This window comes from Salmo salar, chromosome ssa03 (genome assembly GCF_905237065.1).
Source record: "Salmo salar chromosome ssa03, Ssal_v3.1, whole genome shotgun sequence".
Classification (NCBI taxonomy): domain Eukaryota; kingdom Metazoa; phylum Chordata; class Actinopteri; order Salmoniformes; family Salmonidae; genus Salmo; species Salmo salar.
The window spans coordinates 13133644-13155788 of record NC_059444.1 but is presented as its reverse complement, the minus strand read 5'-3'; the positions used below and the strand labels follow the sequence as shown (position 1 = coordinate 13155788).

The window sequence follows — 22145 nt, the reverse complement described above, 5'->3', positions numbered from 1 at the left end:
GTGGAATTAATTTTACATGAGGAAGTTCCTAATATGTATTCTGCACTAGTCTATGGAATTCACTCTACATGAGGAAGTTCCTAATATGTAATCTGCACTACTGGACTGTGGTATTTAGTCTACGTGCCATAACGGTCAGTTCAAGGGTTTTGAACCAGTCTTTATTATCAATCAATAATTTTGCACAATCACTTTTTTTTTTAAGGAGTGGAAGTGGAGAGTCACTCTCCTTCCGTATTTTTTTTATGCTTTATTGATAGACAAAGTATTCAGACCCCATGACTTTTTCCACATTTTGTTACGTTTAAAGCCTTATTCTAAAATGGATTAAATAAAAAAAATCCTCATCAATCTACACGCAATACCCCATAATGACAAAGTGAAAACAGGTTTTTAGACATTTTAAAACCAGAAATGCCTTATTTACATAAGTATTCAGTCCCTTTGCTATGTGACTTGAAATTGAGCTCCGGTACATTCTGTTTCCATTGATCATCCTTGAGATGTTTCTACAACTTGATTGGAGTTCACCAGTGGTAAATTGAATTGATTTGGAAAGGCACACACCTGTCTATACAAGGTCCCACAGTTGACAGTGCTTGTCAGAGCAAAAACCAAGCCATGAGGTTGAAGGAATTGTCTGTAGAGCTCCAAGAAAGGATTGTGTCGAGGCACAAATCTGGGGAAGGGTACCAAAAAATGTCTGCAGCATTGAAGGTCTGACAGAGCTCCAGAGCGCCTTCCAGAAGGACAACCATCTCTGCAGCACTCCACCAATCAGGCCTTTATGGTAGAGTGGCCAGACGGAAGCCACTCATCAGTAAAAGGCAAATGACAGCAAGCTTGGAGTTTGCCAAAAGGCACGTAAAGACTCTCAGACCATGAGAAACAAGATTCTCTGGTCTGATGAAACCAAGATTGATCTCTTTGGCCTGAATACCAAGCGTCACATCTGGAGGGAACCATCCCTACGGTGAAGAATGGTGGTGGCAGCATCATGCTGTGGGGATGTTTTTCAGCAGCAGGGATTGGAGGACAAGTCAGGATCGAGGGAAGGATGAACGGAGCAAAGTACAGAGAGATCCTTGATGAAAACCTGCTCAGGATGTCAGATTGGAGCAAAGGTTCACCTTCCAACAGGACAACCATCCTAAACACACAGGCGAGACAGGACAGGTGTGGCTTTCGGGTAAGTCTCTGCATGTGCGACCCTTTATGGGACTCACGATCATGGCCAGTTGTGATACAGCCTGGGATCAAACCAGGGTCTGTAGTGACACCTCTAGCAATGCAGTGCCTTAGACTGGTGTGCCATTCGGGAGCCCCTGCAAACATCTCTAAAAACCTGTTTTTGTCATTATGGGGTATTGTGTGTAGATTGATGAGGGGGGAAAAAGCTATTTAATCCATTTTAGAATAAGGTCCATAATGTAACCAAAATGTTGAAAAAGTCAAAGGGTCTGAATTCTTTCTGAATGCACTGTATGTGAAGGGAAGACACAAAGAGGAGGGAGCACACAGGGATTACTACCCCGGTCTCCGGCAGGGAGTCTTATATGTGCATCGAGCCGGGAGTGTTACCCCCTAACCACAGCTCCCCACACAATCACTTCTTTCACCTGGAAATGTCTACATTTAGTTACACCTACAAACATCTATAGGTTTTTGCTTTTGTCAAACCATGTATTTATTTGGAGGAAAGGCCAAACCAATGTTATTGAGTTAGTTACCAATTTTGAATTGAGGAGAAAACCATTGGACTTGTTTGATTTCTCACCAGGCAAAGATGCCAGATCAACATCAGTTGTTTTTTATTGACATCAAGTCATTAACAAACGTGATATACATTTTTTTCTCGAGTGGGATGTTTTCTACATAGCATCAACCAAGTTGCTCAACCAAGGAAAGGTACTTGAACCCCAGGTTCTGTGTGCGTGCTTAGAAATTTTGCTGAGTGTATACATTGTGCACATGGAGAGATTATGCAGTGGTTATGCAGCGGTCAGTACTTTGCACCGGCCTCTGCTGAACTTCAAATTTCTGTTAGGTCCCAAAAAGCGGCAATAAGCAACTGAAACAATAGCAAAACATACTCCCTGCACCTGTTTTGATAAAAAGCTGAGGGATGGGGCTGGAGAAATGTTACCACCATTCTGAAAATCATAGACAGCTATGGCTGCAAGGACTGGCCATCCATGATATCAAAATTATAGATTTAATCAGGTTTTGAGGCTATAGCTAATTTTCCCCCAACATCGGACACCCCCTAACTTTGGACACTCTCTAGTGGTTTGATGATCAAATCACCTTTTCTTTACGACAAATCACCCTTTTAGCTACCTGACCACCGATTTTCATTGCAATTTATGTAAGTTAGGTTTTGAGAGTTTTCAAAAAAGTAATATAGAGCGTGTCCCCCATTTTGTGGGACACACTGTATATTGTAAAATTCGACTGCGCGACAGACCACACATCATTTAATATCCAACTTTCTATCTCTTTTTTGAACAAAAGTAAACGGATATATCTTGTAATTGAACAAAATACACTGCTCAAAAAAATAAAGGGAACACTTAACACAATGTAACTCCAAGTCAATCACACTTCTGTGAAATCAAACTGTCCACTTAGGAAGCAACACTGATTGACAATAAATTTCACATGCTGTTGTGCAAATGGAATAGACAACAGGTGGAAATTATAGGCAATTAGCAAGACACCCCCAATGAAGGAGTGGTTCTGCAGGTGGTAACCACAGATCACTTCTCAGTTCCTATGCTTCCTGGCTGATGTTTTGGTCACTTTTGAATGCTGGCGGTGCTTTCACTCTAGTGGTAGCATGAGACAGAGTCTACAACCCACACAAGTGGCTCAGGTAGTGCAGCTCATCCAGGATGGCACATCAATGCGAGCTGTGGCAAGAAGGTTTACTGTGTCAGCGTAGTGTCCAGAGCATGGAGGCGCTACCAGGAGACAGGCCAGTACATCAGGAGACGTGGAGGAGGCCGTAGGAGGGCAACAACCCAGCAGCGGGACCGCTACCTCCGCCTTTGTGCAAGGAGGAGCAGGAGAAGCACTGCCAGAGCCCTGCAAAATGACCTCCAGCAGGCCACAAATGTGCATGTGTCTGCTCAAACGGTCAGAAACAGACACCATGAGGGTGGTATGATGGCCCGACGTCCACAGGTGGGGGTTATGCTTACAGCCCAACACCGTGCAGGACGTTTGGCATTTGCCAGAGAACACCAAGATTGGCAAATTCGCCACTGGCGCCCTGTGCTCTTCACAGATGAAAGCAGGTTCACACTGAGCACATGTGACAGACGTAACAGAGTCTGGAGACACCGTGGAGAACGTTCTGCTGCCTGCAACATCCTCCAGCATGACCGGTTTGGAGGTGGGTCAGTCATGGTGTGTTGTGGCATTTCTTTGGGGGGCCGCACAGCCCTTCATGTGCTCGCCAGAGGTAGCCTGACTGCCATTAGGTACCGAGATGAGATCCTCAGACCCCTTGTGAGACCATATGCTGGTGCGGTTGGCCCTGGGTTCCTCCTAATGCAAGACAATGCTAGACCTCATGTGGCTGGAGTGTGTCAGCAATTCCTGCAAGAGGAAGGCATTGATGCTATGGACTGGCCCGCCCATTCCCCAGACCTGAATCCAATTGAGCACATCTGGGACATCATGTCTCGCTCCATCCACCAACGCCACGTTGCACCACAGACTGTCCAGGAGTTGGTGGATGCTTTAGTCCAGGTCTGGGAGGAGATCCCTCAGGAGACCATCCGCCACCTCATCAGGAGCATGCCCAGGTGTTGTAGGGAGGTCATACAGGCACGTGGAGGCCACACACACTACTGAGCCTCATTTTAACTTCTTTTAAGGACATTACATCAAAGTTGGATCAGCCTGTAGTGTGGTTTTCCACTTTAATTTTGAGTGTGACTCCAAATCCAGACCTCCATGGGTTGATAAATTGGATTTCCATTGATTATTTTTGTGTGATTTTGTTGTCAGCACATTCAACTATGTAAAGAAAAAAGTATTTAATAAGATTATTTCTTTCATTCAGATCTAGGATGTGTTGTTTAAGTGTTCCCTTTATTTTTTTGAGCAGTATATTAAGGTGATCAATAACCGGGGACCGTATGCCGATAATACGGAATGTATTCTTTTTTTGCTAAACCACTTTTCAAAAAGCTGATAGTAGTAGTATTTCCACTGTAATGTCAAACATGCTAACTGCTAACCCGTTAGCTAACATTTTTAAAACACCAATAATCACAAAACATTGATGGTTTGATCACAAGATAACACTGTTGAAGGTAATATATTTCTTCAACGCTGTTGACCATGCCGATAATACGGGGTTTGTTTACATTTAAACAAACAATATAGTTCTCTGCTGCCAATGACTGGAACGAACTGCAAAAATCACTGAAGCTGGAGACTCATATCTCCCTCACTAACTTTAAGCATCAGCTATCAGAGCAGCTTACAGATCATTGCACCTGTACACAGCTCATCTGTAAATAGCCCATCCAACTACCTCATCCCCATATTGTTATTTATTTTATTTATATATTTTTTGCTCCTTTGCACCCCAGTATCTCTACTTGCACATTCATCTTCTGCACATCTATCACTCCAGTGTTTATTTGCGAAATTGTAATTACTTCGCCACTACGGCCTATTTATTGCCTTACTTCCCTAATCTTTCTTCATTTGCACACACTGTATATAGATTTTTCTTTTCTGTTGTTGACTATACGTTTGTTTATTCCATGTGTAACTCTGTGTTGTTTGTGTCACTGCTTTGCTTTATCTTGGCCAGGTCACAGTTGTAAATGAGAACTTGTTCTCAACTGGCTTACCTGGTTAAATAAAGTTGAAATAAATCAAATTAAAAAAATTAAGTAAACTATCTTATATTTTGGGTTCTGATGGGGTATTACAGTTTAACTATGTTATATTCTTCAAGAATCAATTGGTACATATAATTAATTTACAAGTCCAAAAATGGATGTAGCAACTGCAGATTGCTACATAAAACAGCTAAAAGTTCACTCGATACAGATAGAATGTGATATATCATGGGGAAAATCGTTAACTTTTATGGTTTAACTGATTGCCAGATTTACTAGGAATTTTCATTGAGTCACAGTCTGCCTCTTGCATCATGAGGCATTAAAGGTGAACTGCATGTGTTTCTTCCGGTGCTCATTAAGAAATGCAGCGGCCATAATTGAATCCTAAACAAGAGTTGTCTTTGGGGTGTGGTTTAATTTGGGTGTTTCTTGGGTGTGTCTTTGCCATTCAATTACAACAAACAAACAAGTAGTGAGTAACTTAGTTACAGTGAGGAAAGCTGAGCTAGCTTTGCTATGGATAGAAGTTCTGAAGTTGAAGACTTGTCCCCTCCTGAGTGACCCGCCATCTCAAGATGATCTGCTGATTCAGTTCTATGTGTAGGCTAAAGCCTGCGCTAAACCTTGTGTTTAGCCAATCTGACAGAAGCTAGCTAGCTAGCTAGCTAGTATAGCTTGGGGATAGCTACAGCTGGCTAGCCTATCTAGCTAGCTGATATTTCTCTGACAAATCACAGCTATAGCAAGATAGCAAGAAGTACCAGTGTCTGGAATGTGTGTCATGAGACACACATCCTACAACACCTTGCTAAAAAAGTAGCTTCCAACTTGAAGTTTTGTCACGTCATGTAATCACATGATCACGTTACTGTGAATCGATACCAACAACTGCCAGTTGATTATCTGGTCTTCAGCTGTCAACACAGTTTTCTATAACTGGCTTGATTTGTCTCGTCTCTCCTTATGTCCACTGTTAGATCTTTCCCTAATATAGTGTAGGCTACATGTGGACATTGCACAACACAGGAGGCTGCTGAGGGGAGAACAGCTCATAATAATGGCCAAAATGTGGTGATTGGAATTTCACCAAACACATGGAAACCATGTGTTCAATGTATACTGAACAAAAATATAAACGCAACATGCAACAATTTCAACGATTTTACACAGTTACAGTTCATATAAGGAAATCAGTCAATTTAAATAAATTCATTAGGCCCGAATCTATGGATTTCTCATGACTGGGCAGGGGCCCACACACTTGGGAGCCAGGCCCAGTCAATCATAATACATTTTTTAAAGACAGAAACAATCCTCTCAGAAACACTCCACTCTCTCCCAGACATCTGTATAAACCTGTCTTTTAGTCAGGGGACTCCATGACAAACCATCTCTCCTGTCCTCCGTCTGTAGAAAAACAAGGTAGAGTTGGTACACACAGCACTGATTACATTATCAGTGGTTGTTAGGTGAATTCCAGTACAGACAAGGGATAGTATTTTGACCTATGACCAGATCAAAAGTGACCAACCTGAAGTGGGACTGGTGTCTGGCCACGTACTTCCTCAGCCTTCTGTTCCTGATATGGTAGAGGTGTTCCCACGACACTGCCGATCAGCAAATCCACCACACTGTTAAAATAGAAAGACTCATAAGACCATCATTGTGTAGTAAAACCATGAAAAGTAGTGCACCTAAGCTGAGATCTGGTGTTTGGAGTTTTTTTTAAATGTAAACCCAATGTAAGTGTTATGATACACTGAATATATTTCAAAACAGAATGGATGTACTCTGAAACACCCAAAGTGGTTCTTCAATGTGAGTAATTGTGTTTTTAAAATTGTGTAAAATAGTAATATGTTTGAGAAATTGAAGTAATAGCATTTCTAAGGTATTTGAATATCGCGCCACGGGATTACACTGGCTGTTGAGTAGGTGGGACGCAAGCGTCCCACCTAGCCCATAGAGGTTAAGAGAGTGGTGTGAAAACACTTCTTGGTGTTTCAGTGCATGTAAAAGGCTGCAGCCAAACACAAAATGTTTTGGCAGACTGTCTCTCATATAATCAAATGTTTTTAAATTGCAAATGGTTTAAAGCATAAATATTGATTGATTATAAATATTGATTTAATTTTCTGTCAATATTTTAATTAACATTTTAAATAATGTTAATATTTTTTTTCCTAGGGTAGACTTTGGCACTAATTATAGGCTACAGTTGCCAGGCAACTTTGTGAGATTATAAATAATGTTACAATCAAAATGTTTAGGGCTACACTACCGGTCAAAAGTTTTAGAAGACCTACTCATTCAATGGTTTTTCTTTATTTTTACTATTTTCCACATTGGAGAATAATAGTGAAGACATTAAAACTATGAAATAGCACATATGGAATCATGTAGTTACCAAAAAAGTGTTAAACAAATCAAAATATAATTTTGATTTAATATAATTTATATTTATACTTAGCCAACCCTTTGCCTTGATGACAGCTTTGCACACTCTTGGCGTTCTCTCAATCTCAGCCAGCTTCACCTGGAATGCTTTTCCAACAGTATTGAAGGAGTTCCCACATATGCTAAGAACATTGTTGGCTGCTTTTCCTTCACTCTGCGGTCCGACTCATCCCAAACCATCTCAATTTGGTTGAGGTCAGGGGATTGTGGAGGCCAGGTCATCTGATGGAGTGCTGCAAAGCACCCCCACACCATCACACCTCTTCCATGCTTCATGGTCAGAACCACACATGAGGAGATCATCTGTTCACCTACTCTACGTCTCACAATGACACAGCGGTTGGAACCAAAAATCGCAAATTTGGACTCATCAGACCAAAGGACAGATTTCCACTGGTCTAATGTCCATTTCTATAGGGCTATCTTCTGTATACCACCCCTACCTTGTCACAACACAACTGATTGGCTCAAATGCGTTAAGATGGAAAGAAATTCCACAAGTTAACTTTTAACAAGGCACACCTGTGAATTTAAATGATTTCCAGGTGACTACCTCATGAAGCTGGTTGAGAGAATGCCGAGTGTGCAAAGCTGTCATCAAGGCAAAGGGTGGCTACTTTGAAGAATCTCAAATATCAAATAAATGTTGACTTTTTTGGTTCCTACATGATTCCATGTGTTATTTCATAGTTTTAATACCCTACAGATCTTTATCAATATAAAAATGTCTATCAATATAAAAATGTTTAAGACCTTTTAATGTTTTGTCGTTTTATAATTTGCAAATAGAATATAAAGCATCTGAAGCTTCAATCATATCTTGAAAAAGTAATTTTATACTTATTAATTATTATCCTGGACAAACATATTTATTTGTAATTTCACCCCCAAAAAATTCTCATGTCCTTTTGTTTGAGCATAATACTGTACATTTCACCTTTTAGAATTACCGATTAGGAGTTTATCAACACACCATATAAGAGCAGGGAATATACAAAAAAGGAGGAACTCCCATTTACAGTATTTGGAAACTCCAGAAGAAGAGATCTAATTCTGCACTAGACAGGATTCAGAAAACCATCATAGTGTTTAGGAGCTTTAGAGAGAGGAAACAACACCAAAAGAGAAGGGATTTAATTCTGTACTACACAGGACTCGAAACACTGTAATAATGTTTTCAAGCTTTACCGGGTTAGGGCTCCCAGTCTTTGGCAAGATGTTGCACAACTCTTGACTATTTGGTGTTACAACATACCATGTCATGTTTCATAACACCTCAAGATGAATGTTTCTTAAATCTGGCCCAATACCATCCCAACCATGTGTTTCAATACTCAAGCAAAGTTAAAGGAAAACTTCACCCAATTGATTCATTAGTCCATTGTTGATATAGTCCCAAAATGTTTTGCTTGTCAGCAATCAAGTTTTCAAGATATGTAACTTTCAAAAAAAAAATGAAATTAGTTTTTGGATGGAGTTTTCCTTCTAAGGTTTTGTCTCGTTTAAGGTGGTGGCAACTCAGTTGCCACTACCGTAAATTCCGAAATATAAGCCGCAACTTTTTTCCCAGCTTTGAACCTCGCGGCTTAAACAATGACGCGGCTAATATATGGATTTTTCCCGCTTTCAATTTTTTTTCTCTCCAAAAAAACACATTCTGTGACGTGCTCAGTTTTTTGGCGGCATGAAGCTTTCATTAGACCAATGAAATTCCCGTATGCATATGATGCAGCTTTCAAGTTGAAGGCGATTGATCTGGCTGTTGGAAAAGGAAATAGAGCTGCTGCACGGGAGCTTGGTCTTAATGAGTCGATGATAAGACTTTGGAAACAGCAGCGTGAGGAATTGACTCAGTGCAAAAAGACAACTAAAGCTTACTGCAACTTTTTTATTTTTTATTACAAGCCGTGTTTCGTTAAAGCCTATTTATTTTTGTTACAAGCCGTGTTTCGTTAAAGCCTGTGTAAAGTTAATTTGTTTCAATGTACCGGTAGGCACCTGCGGCTTATAGACATGTGCGGCTTATTTATGTTCAAAATACAATTTTTTTTTTATTCAGGTGCGCTTAATAGTCCGGAAATTACGGTAGTTTTAGTTTTACAAAGCACTTCATTGTTGACATGCAAGTTTTGTAAGTAGCGTTGCTGAATGCTTGCTGCCATATATTTGTAGCATGTTAGCTAAAAAGACTGGTACTCAGGCTAGACAAGTACCATCCTTCATTTATTTTTACCATAGAAAATACACAATAGATTGTTTAAGAGAACAGGCATGTTGTTTTAGCACTAGCAGCAGATGAAGCCCTCAAATGCTAGATAGCTAGTGCTAACCAACCTTGATCATGACTGCCAACTCCATTACAGTAAAGGCAGAAAACCACCAGGGACTGAGTTATTGAGAGCAAGTACTAACCCAAACAACATGCGTATTCTCATAAAAGTAGCTAGCTACCTAACTTCCAAATCTGGTTTAGTTATCAATATCTTTGTCCGAGGGATCTTCTTAGCTAACTAGTTCCAGTGGAAAAATGATCGATAGCAAGCCAGCTAACGTTACATCTTATCGTCAGGTGCAACGTTAGCTATGCAAATCTCCTCGCTATGACATTACATCACATTACACATTAGCCAGAGGCTATGTACTTATCTAGTTAATTCACAGTATCATAGCTAGCTACTCACCACAGACCAGTCACAGTCATCATGTCGTACGTTTGTTGTATGTAATCCATTCTTTGCCATATTGTTGAATGCATTAGAACTTTGCACCAACTTTACAGAAGTCCATTTTCACTCCTATGTCGAGCAAGTGCTTGTGCTTTGCAGACTTGAAAAGATGTCCACAACACATGGCAGCTGGGGCCGGACCACATCTTGTTGTCTCTGGGCAATTGGACATCATTGGCAAAAGCTGGCATGTCAGTAATCCATACCCCACCCATCCATACCCCACCCATCCATACCCCACCCATCCATACCCATTGTGACACATTCACTTCCAAATCTTGTTTTGGACAAGACTGATTTTATGAACAAAATTGTCCTATTTACACTTTGTATTCAATTTTGATATTGTAATTAATGTTTCTGACTCATATTGATGCCCCAATAGGCTGTTTATAACCAGAGAAGTTGGTTCTAGTAGGCAGTTCCCCTTTAAAGTGTGCCTCCTGTTTTCTCCCAAGGGAAATCTATATAGAAGGTAAATAAAAAGATGTATGAGAAGGAAGAGGATGTGAAGTTTAATGTTTCGACTTTGTTGTACCTAGTGTACAGTAAATGTTCTCTTTTTTGCTATATGAAAGGTCAAATAAAGAGTGTTTAAAAGTATTTCTCAGAGTTGCACATGTTAATAATTTAACAATATTTCACATGCCTGCAAACACATCTGTTGTTGTTATTTGAGGGGGAGGGGGGTTATGATAAGCCAAGAAAGTTGTACTCAGCTGTTATTTCAGACATTTCTAGGTCATATTCTTCAAAACAACAAGTTGAAATAGATGAACTATTACAGCGGCTCAAACAGTTTTTAACCACAGGAGAACACTTGATCACCTTGAGGCAATATGTGAACGCTCCACAGGTATGCAGAGCCTATGGGCGTGGCATTTCACATGACATGTGCACACATGGAGATATACTGGGTGGTTTTACCCTCCTATATATCAAATGAATGCCTGTTTGTAGATCTCCCGAGGACACGATCAATGCAGGTTAAAGTTAAATCCATATAGATTGCATATGGCTTACCATGAGTAAATATAATTTATCTTTGCCATATCTTTTTAATGGCTATAGTAACTGTTAAAGACAGTTGAACATGAAACCTTATGCAATATTTAAAAAGGCCTTTGCCTCTCCTGGCATTCTGCATTACGTAATGATACACTATCATGTACATTTTGTGTGTGCCTGTTATTCTTTATTATTATTATTGTCTTTGTTTATGCCCAGCTTTCTGTCTTATAAAGGTAAAGCATTATTTTACAGCTCAGTTTAATTTTTAAATCCTAAATAATAAGGTTTTGAAGTGTCTGCCCTATAACTAGGAGATATAAGAAAGCTCTGGAAATATGGAAATATATTTTTACACATATGTGGTTAACCACTTTATTTTTTTTTACTAGATTGACACAATAGACTCTAGGGGGTTTTAAGCTCGTACTTAATTGTTATTACCATGGTAACAATGTATACGTTCTGGTACTTACATCAAACTCAAATATATTTGCTTATCTCAAAGAAACCAAAATGTAATTACAATGCAATATTAGGTAATGTAATTTCTAAATAACTACCTGGTACACAAAGTTCTGGAAAAGAAGAAGAAAAAGAAGAAGCATTACCAATAAAAAAAAAAAAAAATCTGACCTACTTTGAGGATTCATGAGGTTCTTTTTTATCGAGAGAATTTAACAACATATCACTTTCAAATGTATGCAATAATTCTGTCATCCTGGCCAATTTTGTAAGGTTTAAATATTCTCTGCAGAATCCTTGCTCTGAAGCTTTGTACTTTTTTACCTTCACACTATCCGTAATGAATGAGCCGGTGTTTTGCAAACATGACCTTTGACCCCTGTCAGGTAACTATGCACCTAGGTAAAGTTTTGTTATGTCACTTTATTACTGTTGTCCCTAATCTAGAATATCCTGAGGCAATAATGTGTTTACCTCCCTCAACAATGTCTATAGAGAATTATACATTTTCATATAATCAAACAGAGATGGGCCTATGGAATTTTGTTGTAAAATATACAGTATGCTCATTTTTTGTTAACATCTTATTGCTGCCTTGTGTTTTTGTCAATCTGAACCTTTGTTCTCGAAGTGTTTGAACATTCTCCTTAACGTCACAACCAATTTAGAAAGACTGTCTTGTCTAAACTACACTAAATCCATGACCATAAAAGAACATTATAAACACATTGTATATTCTATTTGTATGAACATAATATACATGATGTAATGTCATGATGAGATGTTTCCTGCATTGTGATGGAAGATATGTGGTCAGTGGCAGACAAAACTAGCCTCATCCTGTAACATGTTTCTCTTTTGAACTGCCAATGTTTTTTTACCTACCAACAGTGTATGAGAGCTGCAAGATGAACATGCACCAGAACTGTTAATCTTCTGGCCTCTTCCATGGAAAATACACTTGAAGTTAAACGTATGCAAGAGACAAATTGATTTTGTCTCAGACAACATAAGAGGAATCAGTCATTGTTAAGTGTGAGAAACTTATTTTTCTTAATGCTCATCAAAGTAGGGCTACTGGACAGCTGAAAATATGCAGTTTCCTGTATCTTGAAATCAATTATTGTTGGTGTTGTTTAGTATCCATCCATCATGCCTCAAATGGATACTAAACAACACCAACAATGACTGATTCCTCTTATGTTGTCTGAGACAAAATCAATTTGTCTCTTGCATACGTTTAACTTCAAGTGTATTTTCCATTGGCCTGACTCTCTGTACATTACGGTTTAGCTCCTACTCTGATATAGGAATGGAAGAGGCCAGAAGATTAACAGTTCTGGTGCATGTTCATCTTGCAGCTCTCAGGAAAGATGGTTGCCTCGCTGTCACTGTGGTGAGTGGGAGGAAGACAAAACAACTGCACACCAGTGGGACTTTGAAACCTCACAAACCCTGACTATTGGTCTTTTGCTTGAGTAAGTATTTACCACAAGCAGTGTATGTATGGGTTTCTTCTTGCTCATGTTCAATTACACCAAAGTCTCGAAAGAATGCTGCTAAGATGATTAAACCACATGATGTTTCAACCACTAAAGATAAGCGAGGACAACATAGGCCTATGGAAGAGACATCACGTCCTAGAAATAGAACTATCAGTTACCATAGTCACCTAAACCTCTTTACCTTTTGTTTAAGTATGTAGGATTCAGAACAGCTGGAGGAGACGTTCCCACTTCAAATGCTTTAATTCAAATATTATTGTTTTAATCCCTTGACTTATTATGTACAGAGTAGCATTTCATTTAACATTTCAGCTGGTGTTTGTTATTAACTAAGCAAGTATGTAGTAACAATTCATATTTTGCTGTTACTTGCTTTAAAAAATCATCCAAAAGTATCTCAAATTGATTGTGAAGCTCAACAAGGTCACTTAGTCAGTTATAGAGGATTTGAACATGATGCGCAAAAAAATGCTAATATCAGTCCCATGACTTGAATGGGTTTTGTGCCACAAATGCTAAAACATTAGCATCTGGAAACAGTGCCAGGGACACTAAACCAAAGCATGGATTACTGTCATACCTTGTCCATAGACTGCTTACAGGGTAAGGAAACCAATATGTAACTTTGTAATTTGAGTGAACTATCCCTTTAATTACAGGTAGGATATGGTAAGTAATAATGTTATTTTAATAACAAACAAGAATCATCATTATGTAACTATTATGAAATAAACCTTTTACATGGCTATACCATTTCCTCTACCATCTCAGCAACATCATTGGGATTTTTTGCCAAACTTGCCCAGGTTTGTTACCACACTCCCTCCTAGATTAGCATACTCAAGAATCATAATATAGATTACAATGCAAATAAAATTGACAACCCAGAGAGTGCTTTTCCCAAATGTTTTAGAACTCATAGCTAGAATTGCATCAGTGCCATATGTTGCGTATGGCTTCTTGAATTAGCTCTGTTTTACAGAATGAGGAAGCATGTTGGGAATCCCTTTGGCCTTCGTTTCTCTCCATTTGACCAAAAATGAAATCTCTGAGATTCTGGAGTGAGGCAATAGTGGCTTAAACGGACAGCATAAATATATGATTAAAAAAGCACTATTGTATTGTATGTAAGTATCTTATAATGGGATGTTTGGGTTGGCCATGTGTTATTTCATGTATTAATTATATTGTATTTAATGTATACAAATATGTCAATATTTTCTTATTATTAGGCTATTTGCTTATCCGAATAGATTGCTTTTAGTATTTTACTTTACAAATACCAATAAGCACTACTTTACAACAAGCATTTACTTTACAATAAGCATTATTGTACTCTTTTTTTCTTTTATCATTATGTCACAATGTGTCATAATGCAAGTTGTTCAACTAAAAATGTAATAAGGCTTTCATTACTAATAAAGTTAACACATTTCAAAATGACAACTGAGTTAGACAAACGTGATCTAAAAGCCACAGTTGTTGCTGCTGTTGCCATACATGTGAAGATTTTAAGATTTATCTAGAGGATGTGGTGTCAAAGAGCTGATTTAGAGAGAAAACATTGCTGTAAGAATCATGCCTGCTCCACATCAACAAGAAACATCAGAGAAGAAAAATAAAATTGCGAAGAGCAATGCTTCTGAATCAGCATTAGGTCCTATCTGAAAGTCAGACTCTCTCTCTCACACACACACACACACACACACACACACACACGCACACACACACACACACACACACACACACACACACACACACACACACACACACACACACAATGTTACTTCATTTCAAGTATATATTGTAGCTTACTAAACAGTGATTTCAAGCAAGTAAGGTTCACTACAGATGGTGGCTACACAATGAGAATATCACCTTTGTTTACATTTTACCTGGCACCTTAATAGGTTAGGCTACTCAAGTTCAAACAGTGGAGGCTGCTGAGGAGAGGACGGCTCATAGTAATGACTGGAATAGAGTCAATGGAATGGTATCAAACGTGGTTTCTATGTGGTTGATACCATACAATTGACTCCATTCCAGGCATTACTATGAGCCGTCCTGTCCTCAGCAGCCTCCACTGAGTTGAATAGATGAAACAGCATAAACACAGGCGAAAGTTCACACCTCATTTAGTGGTTCAAAGCTGCCTACTGGACAGGCTATTGTCCTTTAAGGGATGATTTAATATTTGTGTCCCTATCTCTTGATTGACTGAAGGTGCAAGGGGATAATGTCAACAACTCATGTAAAAGTACCAGTAAATAACCGGGATTAAGTGTAAATCCATTCCAACATATGTATTACAAATTAATACAATTGAATAAATAGATAAATCACACAGAGCCGCGCGCATTACTATAGCGCATAAACCATTGCTGCCGTTGGAGCTCTTGCGCAAGATTTTTACGCACGCCTTTAGGTGGAGATTTCTGTAAAGGCAATTCTTCACAACAGATTTTTGGCTGTGCTTACTATTAACTATTACTATAAACACAGAGTCCAATTAACTTACAACGTTTGACATTGTCTGCCACTGTGGTGCTTTGCTATTTCCAAAGTCATACGTGCGCAACCATCAACGATTATAACGTTCATTATTGAGTCCCCCAAAATACAAAAATGAATGTAATCACTGGCACTTTCACACAAAAGCACACGGAATTTTTTTTAAATCCCAGGTCGATAGCTGAACGTGACGAAGTCAACAAAGTCAGGTCGACGATGTTCGGCCATAATTATTAGTGGTAGGATTACCCGTAAAAGTAAAAACAAGTGTCTAACTACAAGCCACCTATCGCCTGATTTATAGATCAAATGCTCATGCGCAGGCCGTGCTCGTGTCAAGCCTCGTGTACGAGCTCAAATTCTTCGAGGTCTACATAATGGTCAGGTGACCTTGAATTTCGACAGTTCCACTTTAGAGGGAGACTAGAGCAAGAATAAAATAGTTGTCATAGTTCAAATCCATATCACCGTTTATTTTCGAATCTGAATCAGTAGTATAGTATGTGTAATTTACTGTCTAAATTGAATATCCAAATATATTTCCTGTAATGACGATAAAACGAAATCCACAACATCATGTACCATCCTCACTTTTTTGGAAATGGTATGGCCCTCTGGTAGAATTCCGAGAATTAAGCCCTTGAGTTTCTTAGAACAGCATTCTCAGAACTGGTGATGCACGAAGTTTCCAGGAAAGTTTTACAAGGTGATTTTTTCCCCCATTATTTGACAGTATTATACCAGAAGTTACTTGTAGTGGTAGACATGCGTTGTGGCGCATTGGCTTCATTGATCAAATGTAAAATCTTAAAGATACTTTTGTTTTCTTTCGTTTTGTGAACAGTGGGGTTTCTTAGACTGCAGTTACTAGACTTCTTGCTGATGTTTATGCATGGTCAGGTAGTTTAGTATCTGCTCTGCTTGAGCAGCATGTATGTGAGACATTTTCTCGGAAGTTCGTCTTTCATTGCGAAACTATATATATGTTCATTGCCTATGCTCTCACCTTTTGATCATGTTGGTTTATCGAATATATAGATATTATCGCGAGATAATATATTAGTATTGATGTGCAGTTGGTTTATAGCCTATCCTACTGTACAGAGAGATTACCTTTGTGTTATATAGTTAATCAAAGTAATTTTTCCGGGGTAGTATTAATTTAATATTCTCAAAAAGTATTTATCTGTAATAGTCGTTAAATATCAGTAAACGAATAGCAAGAAAAGTAGCGCAACAGGGCGAGCCAGTCTGGTTAGATCACTGCGTACTACTTTTCAGCTTTGCGCACTGTTTTCCTCTCTTATGGTGGTTTCACTTCGCTGTTAGATTTCGACTGCTAAACTGTCGAAAACCGTAACGATCGGTAGTGAGTCAGAAACAAAGTCTAACAATATGTTGACGCAAATGTACATTCTTGATCTGTTTTTATGGGACGTTATTATCAATAACTGCCTACTAATTTTGTTCTAAACTTATAGGGAGCCTCTGTGTAGGCCTATGTGCACATGCATTTGAAACTCCTAAAATCCTACACCCTATTTTACGCATAGGTCTACTTTGCCATATTCCATTTTTTTTGTTGTTCTCTTTTCAATGTAAAAATAAATTGGGTATACCCAGTGTGAAATGTCATGGGGTTAAACAAGGTGGCTTTCCACTTCTAGACCTATCGAAAAGCAGGAAACCTATTTAGAAGCAACCTAATCTGTGCGCACCCAAGACGGAATGTACTCAATGCGAGACACGTTCCAAGCGCGAAACTCGGGCTCCTCTTGAGGTGCCGTCTGTATTCGTGGGCTTGGACATATGCCAAAAGCAAATCGGTCATAACCGAATATCAATCAAATTTGATTGGTTACATACACGTGTTTAGCAGATGTTATTACGGGCTATTAATGGATGAAATTGGTTTTAAACGTGTTTTTCACAAACTGTTTCTAAGTAATGTAGCCTATAGTAAAACATTGGCAGTAGAGTAAAACACAATTTATAAAAGTACACATTTTATTTTTAAGCATATTGTTTTTGGTAGGTCTAAAAACAATATGTAACCTGCTATGTGCACCAACAAATAGCCTAACTTGTTCACTGTAGCCTGTACAAGTCTACTTTCCCACTGGCCACAACAATCATGGCTTGTCACTATGTTATGAACATCAGTTCAATGCCTATTCCCTATGGTTGACATGGTTAGTAATATCAGTCTGTAGCCTCACTCGCAGAAACGTGGTCCACTTTCCCCAAATTATTTTTATTTTTGTTGGACTTTGAAATGGCGCCACCTATTGAGTAAATATTTCTGACCTGCCAACTTCAATGGGAATAGAATGATAGTGCTATGTCCTCATAGAATATTACATATTTAAATAAAATCAAAAGGAACATCTTTGCTTACTTTATGTTAATATCATCCTGCAACTCTCACAATCTGTGTTTGGCAGATTGTCTATATTTTACAAGGTATTTCCCATGTTTCCTCAGATTCTGACACCATGGCCTCATTGGCAGATGGCTGCATTCAATTTACCCGCCATGCCGGTGATGTTCTGCTCAACTTCAACCGCCTCCGCAGTAGAAATATCCTGACGGATGTCACTATCCAGATTGACGGTCAGCACTTCTGCGCTCACAAGACGGTCCTCGTGGCCTGCAGGTATGTTCAAGACCAACTACCAGTTTTTAGGCCAATCATCCTCCTTGTGCTATAGGATTGTCATTGTGAGAGAAGGGGCATAATCATATTTTATTTTTTATTTTGATAGTGGACTTTTTTACTCCATATTCACGGACCCCCTGAAGAGTAACCTGAGTGCCATCAGCCTGGACCCCAAAGTTGACCCTGATGGTTTTGCCATCCTGCTGGACTTCATGTACACCTCCACTCTGACCCTGAAGGACAGCCTGGTTCTGGTTACCATGAACACAGCCTCCTACCTCCAGATGGAACATGTGGTGGACACCTGTCGCAGGTTCATCAAGTCCAGGTATTGAAAAAATGCATAATTGCTCATCTATTTATACTTGGTCTGTAGCCTACTAGTGCCTGGAACCTTTCCTGGTCAGTTCTGGGAATATTTCCAGGCCCTATTTTCTTATTCACATCTGAATAGTATCAGTTTGGAACTAAATGGTTGCTGTTCCTTACTTCCTGCCCTTTTAGAGAGCAGTCTGTGAGTCTGCAGAGAGAGGAGGTACTGGCCAGCCCGATGCATCTCTCTCAGGACCTCCCTGCTTTCAGGGTTCTGGATAGGGTGGCGACCAGCCCCAGCCACACATCCATATCTCCCCTCAGAGACTGGAGGAGCTACTGCCCCAGTGTATTCAGTGGTATCAATGCTTCAGGTAGCTCCCACCACATCCACGGAAAACACATCCCCATCAGAAAAATGTCAGATGCCTGCAATGTCAGTGACATTCCCAAAGGGGGCGCCATCTCTCAGAAACTCTGCTCTACCGTGAATCGCACAGAGACCACCATCATCCACCACCCTTTGTCATCCGACTCCTCATCAGTTACCATCTGCCCTCTCCCCTGCTCCAGCCGTCAGCCGGGGCCACTTGGGGGCCTCCAGGGGCCTGAACACAGAGGGGCCTCCCCCATGGAGGAGGACAGGAACCAGCACCCACAGCCCAGCTCCCTCAGCCTGTCCCCAGGCTGCACCAAAGGGGTGATCTGCAGTCCTCAGAGCCCTCTCCGTTCTGACTGCCAACCCAACTCCCCCACTGAGTCCAGTGGCTGCAGCAGGAACGCAGCCCCGGCCCTGACCCAGCCACCCGGCTGCTCCCAGGAGCCCAAGGCCCGCAACTGGAAGAAATACAAGTTTATCGTTATGAACCAGACCTCTGGGGAGAAGGAGGAAGAGTCCCAGGTAGGGAGTGTTGAGGCTGGGGACTGCTCCCCTCCACAGGGCCGCTACAGGACCAGTGGATCAGAGGGACCCGTTGAAGAGCTCCAGACTGGAGAGATGGTCAACGAGAATTGGGAAGAGATCCTTGTGCCACAGGCCAGCCATCGCAGCATTAGCCAGCAGAGATGCTCCTCCTGTGGTACGGACGCCCCTCAGCACCTGGAGTTGTGTTCCCGCTCCCCTGGGTCCTACATGGGGGAGGACACCAATGAGCTGCACTCTGAGTACTCCGACTCAAGCGGTGGTGAGTAGTGTGTTTCAATGAGTGGGGCCGATGCAATAAACATTGACACAGTATAGTTACATTGATGCTGTTACACTTTTCATTGACTAAATCTCAATGTTTCCGTTGCAGAGAATGGTTACTACTTCTGCAACGAATGCGACGCAAAGTTTGCGGAGGCGGACTCCCTGAAAGGCCACATGCTCCAGGTCCATGCTGATAAGCCATACAAGTGTGACCGATGCCAGGCTGCATTCCGTTACAAAGGGAACCTCGCCAGCCACAAGACTGTCCACACTGGTAAGACTTCTGTTACATCTTAACTCATATCTGTCCTGTCAAACTAATAAGGTCATTGTGTTGTCAGACGTGGGATCCGTATGACTAAGAACAGTGTATTTACAGGGTTCTGTGTGGCATCAGGGTCATGGTTTCTTTATGCCTCTTGTATTCCAGGAGAGAAACCATACCGCTGTAACATCTGCGGCGCTCAGTTCAACCGGCCGGCCAACCTCAAGACCCACACCCGCATCCACTCGGGAGAGAAGCCGTACAAGTGTGAAACGTGTGGCGCTTGCTTCGTACAGGTGAGGAAACCGCTATGAGCTGTCATTCACTCATGAAGGACAAATATCATTCATATATAATTCTGTATTTGGTTTCTAGGTAGCTCACCTCCGGGCCCACGTGCTGATCCATACGGGGGAGAAGCCGTATCCCTGTGAGATCTGTGGGACGCACTTCCGCCATCTTCAGACCCTCAAGAGCCACTTACGGATCCACACGGGAGAAAAGCCCTACCACGTAAACGCCTTGTCTTTCCCTTCACATGGCCCAGTGTGTATCTGATTCATTTGGACTGCTTCCTCTAATCCCATTCCTGGCTTCCTGTGACTGCCTATCAATAGCCTAAACTGAGTACCCAGAGCCTCAGCTTAAATGCATAGTGGCTATAGCCTTTGTCCTCCTGCTACTCCTGCGTTTAATGTATGAATTAACCCATTGAGAGGCAGTTTGATTCAATTAGTGACTCATTGCGTTTGTTCTTTTTCTTCTTCAGTGCGAGAAATGTGACCTTCACTTTCGCCACAAGAGCCAGTTGAGGCTGCATCTCCGTCAGAAGCACGGCGCGGTCACCAACACCAAGGCTCAGTACCGCCGGGCGAACACGGACATGCTCGTTGGCTTGGCCAAGGCCTGCTAAATGGACACTGGGACGATGGAGTGCGATTTGCTGGCAGTTTTTAGGTTGTTTTAGGAACATGTTGTCATTGTACCACGCTGTCAGTGATTGTTGTGTTTGTTGGCACTGGCAGACAGGTTTCCTCCAAATGTGAATATTTCATATAGTTTATAGCCCTTTTATGGATGTTTGTATATAAATCTAGTATGTACTGTGTATAAATGTTAATGTGTTTTAAGAACTTGTGAAATTTACTGCATTGGAATATACATTTTGAAAATTAGAATTTTGTAATATGAATTCTTATCGGGTAATAATGTTTTCAGTTAAGTGTGACTTTTTTCCAGAATGTTTTCAGTTGAAGGACAGTCGTCTTCTAGAGAACTGTACGACACATTTTCATTCAGATTGAGAAACACTGTTACATTTGGTACAGTTCTGTTATAGATAGTATATGGGGGCATGTTCAGCTGGACATTACATAATATATTACCCAGTTCTTTGTAGTTTCTCATCTTATTATTGTGAATATATAATATACTACCTACCCAGATTTCCCTCTGCTGGCAGAGTATATGTCTGCATTACTAAGGTACAGACGCTTTTTATGTCTTTCTACCTAGTGAAAGTTTGTCATTGAATCTGTCTTTTGGTCAAAATAATATATTATCCGACACGGATACATGCATACGCAATGTATTCAAGGTGCTTTACACTGAGTTGTCAGATTTTCTGTTCATTAGCGCAATGTCCCACGTCAGCACTTTGTACTGTATTTGTTTTGTCCGCTTTTTGTCTCAAGCCCACAAGCTGTAAGTACACCAGGTCTCAAGCTACAAGTCCTCAGGAATGTTATCAACATTTGTCTTTGTAAACTGCAGAGCTTTATGTGAAATATAAAGGAATGTATTATGGAAACATACATTTGTCTCTTGGTATCATTTGTCAATGTGAAAATGCGCATAACATCACTAATTACCATCTTCTATCCCATAATCATATCATGGTCTTATAGTCAGTGTCAGTTTGCATCTACCATAGAATGACACACTCAAAGGCATCAGGTGACAATACAATACCATCAACTTCCCCAGAGGATTAACCACAGTATGAGATAGAATGACACACTGAGTGTAGACAACATTCAGGACACCTGCTCTTTCCATAACATAACTGACCAAGTGAATCCAGGTGAAAGCTACGATCCCTGATTTATGTCACTTGTTAAATCCACTTCAATCAGTGTAGATGAAGGGGAGGAGACAGGTTAAAGAAGGATTTTTAAGCC

At 40.3% G+C, this 22145-nt stretch overlaps 1 protein-coding gene and 1 long non-coding RNA gene across 2 annotated transcripts; one reads left to right on the top strand and one right to left on the bottom strand.

Moving 5' to 3' along the window:
• Nucleotides 1-5022: 5022 nt before the first annotated feature.
• LOC106599182 (uncharacterized) lies at nt 5023-10198 on the bottom strand. The gene is made up of 3 exons (XR_001327371.2): nt 10007-10198; nt 6400-6499; nt 5023-6275 (listed from the first exon to the last, which is right to left on the bottom strand). It is a non-coding gene; the product is annotated as an uncharacterized lncRNA (long non-coding RNA).
• A 6031-nt stretch (nt 10199-16229) lies between these two features.
• On the top strand, nt 16230-21779 carry bcl6 (B-cell lymphoma 6 protein homolog). The gene is given in 8 exon segments (NM_001140313.1): nt 16230-16246; nt 18025-18196; nt 18306-18527; nt 18704-19695; nt 19807-19974; nt 20131-20261; nt 20341-20478; nt 20735-21779. Coding segments are annotated over 7 exon segments (1956 nt in total). The 5' UTR covers nt 16230-16246; nt 18025-18035; the 3' UTR covers nt 20879-21779.
• The last annotated feature ends 366 nt before the right edge of the window (nt 21780-22145 follow it).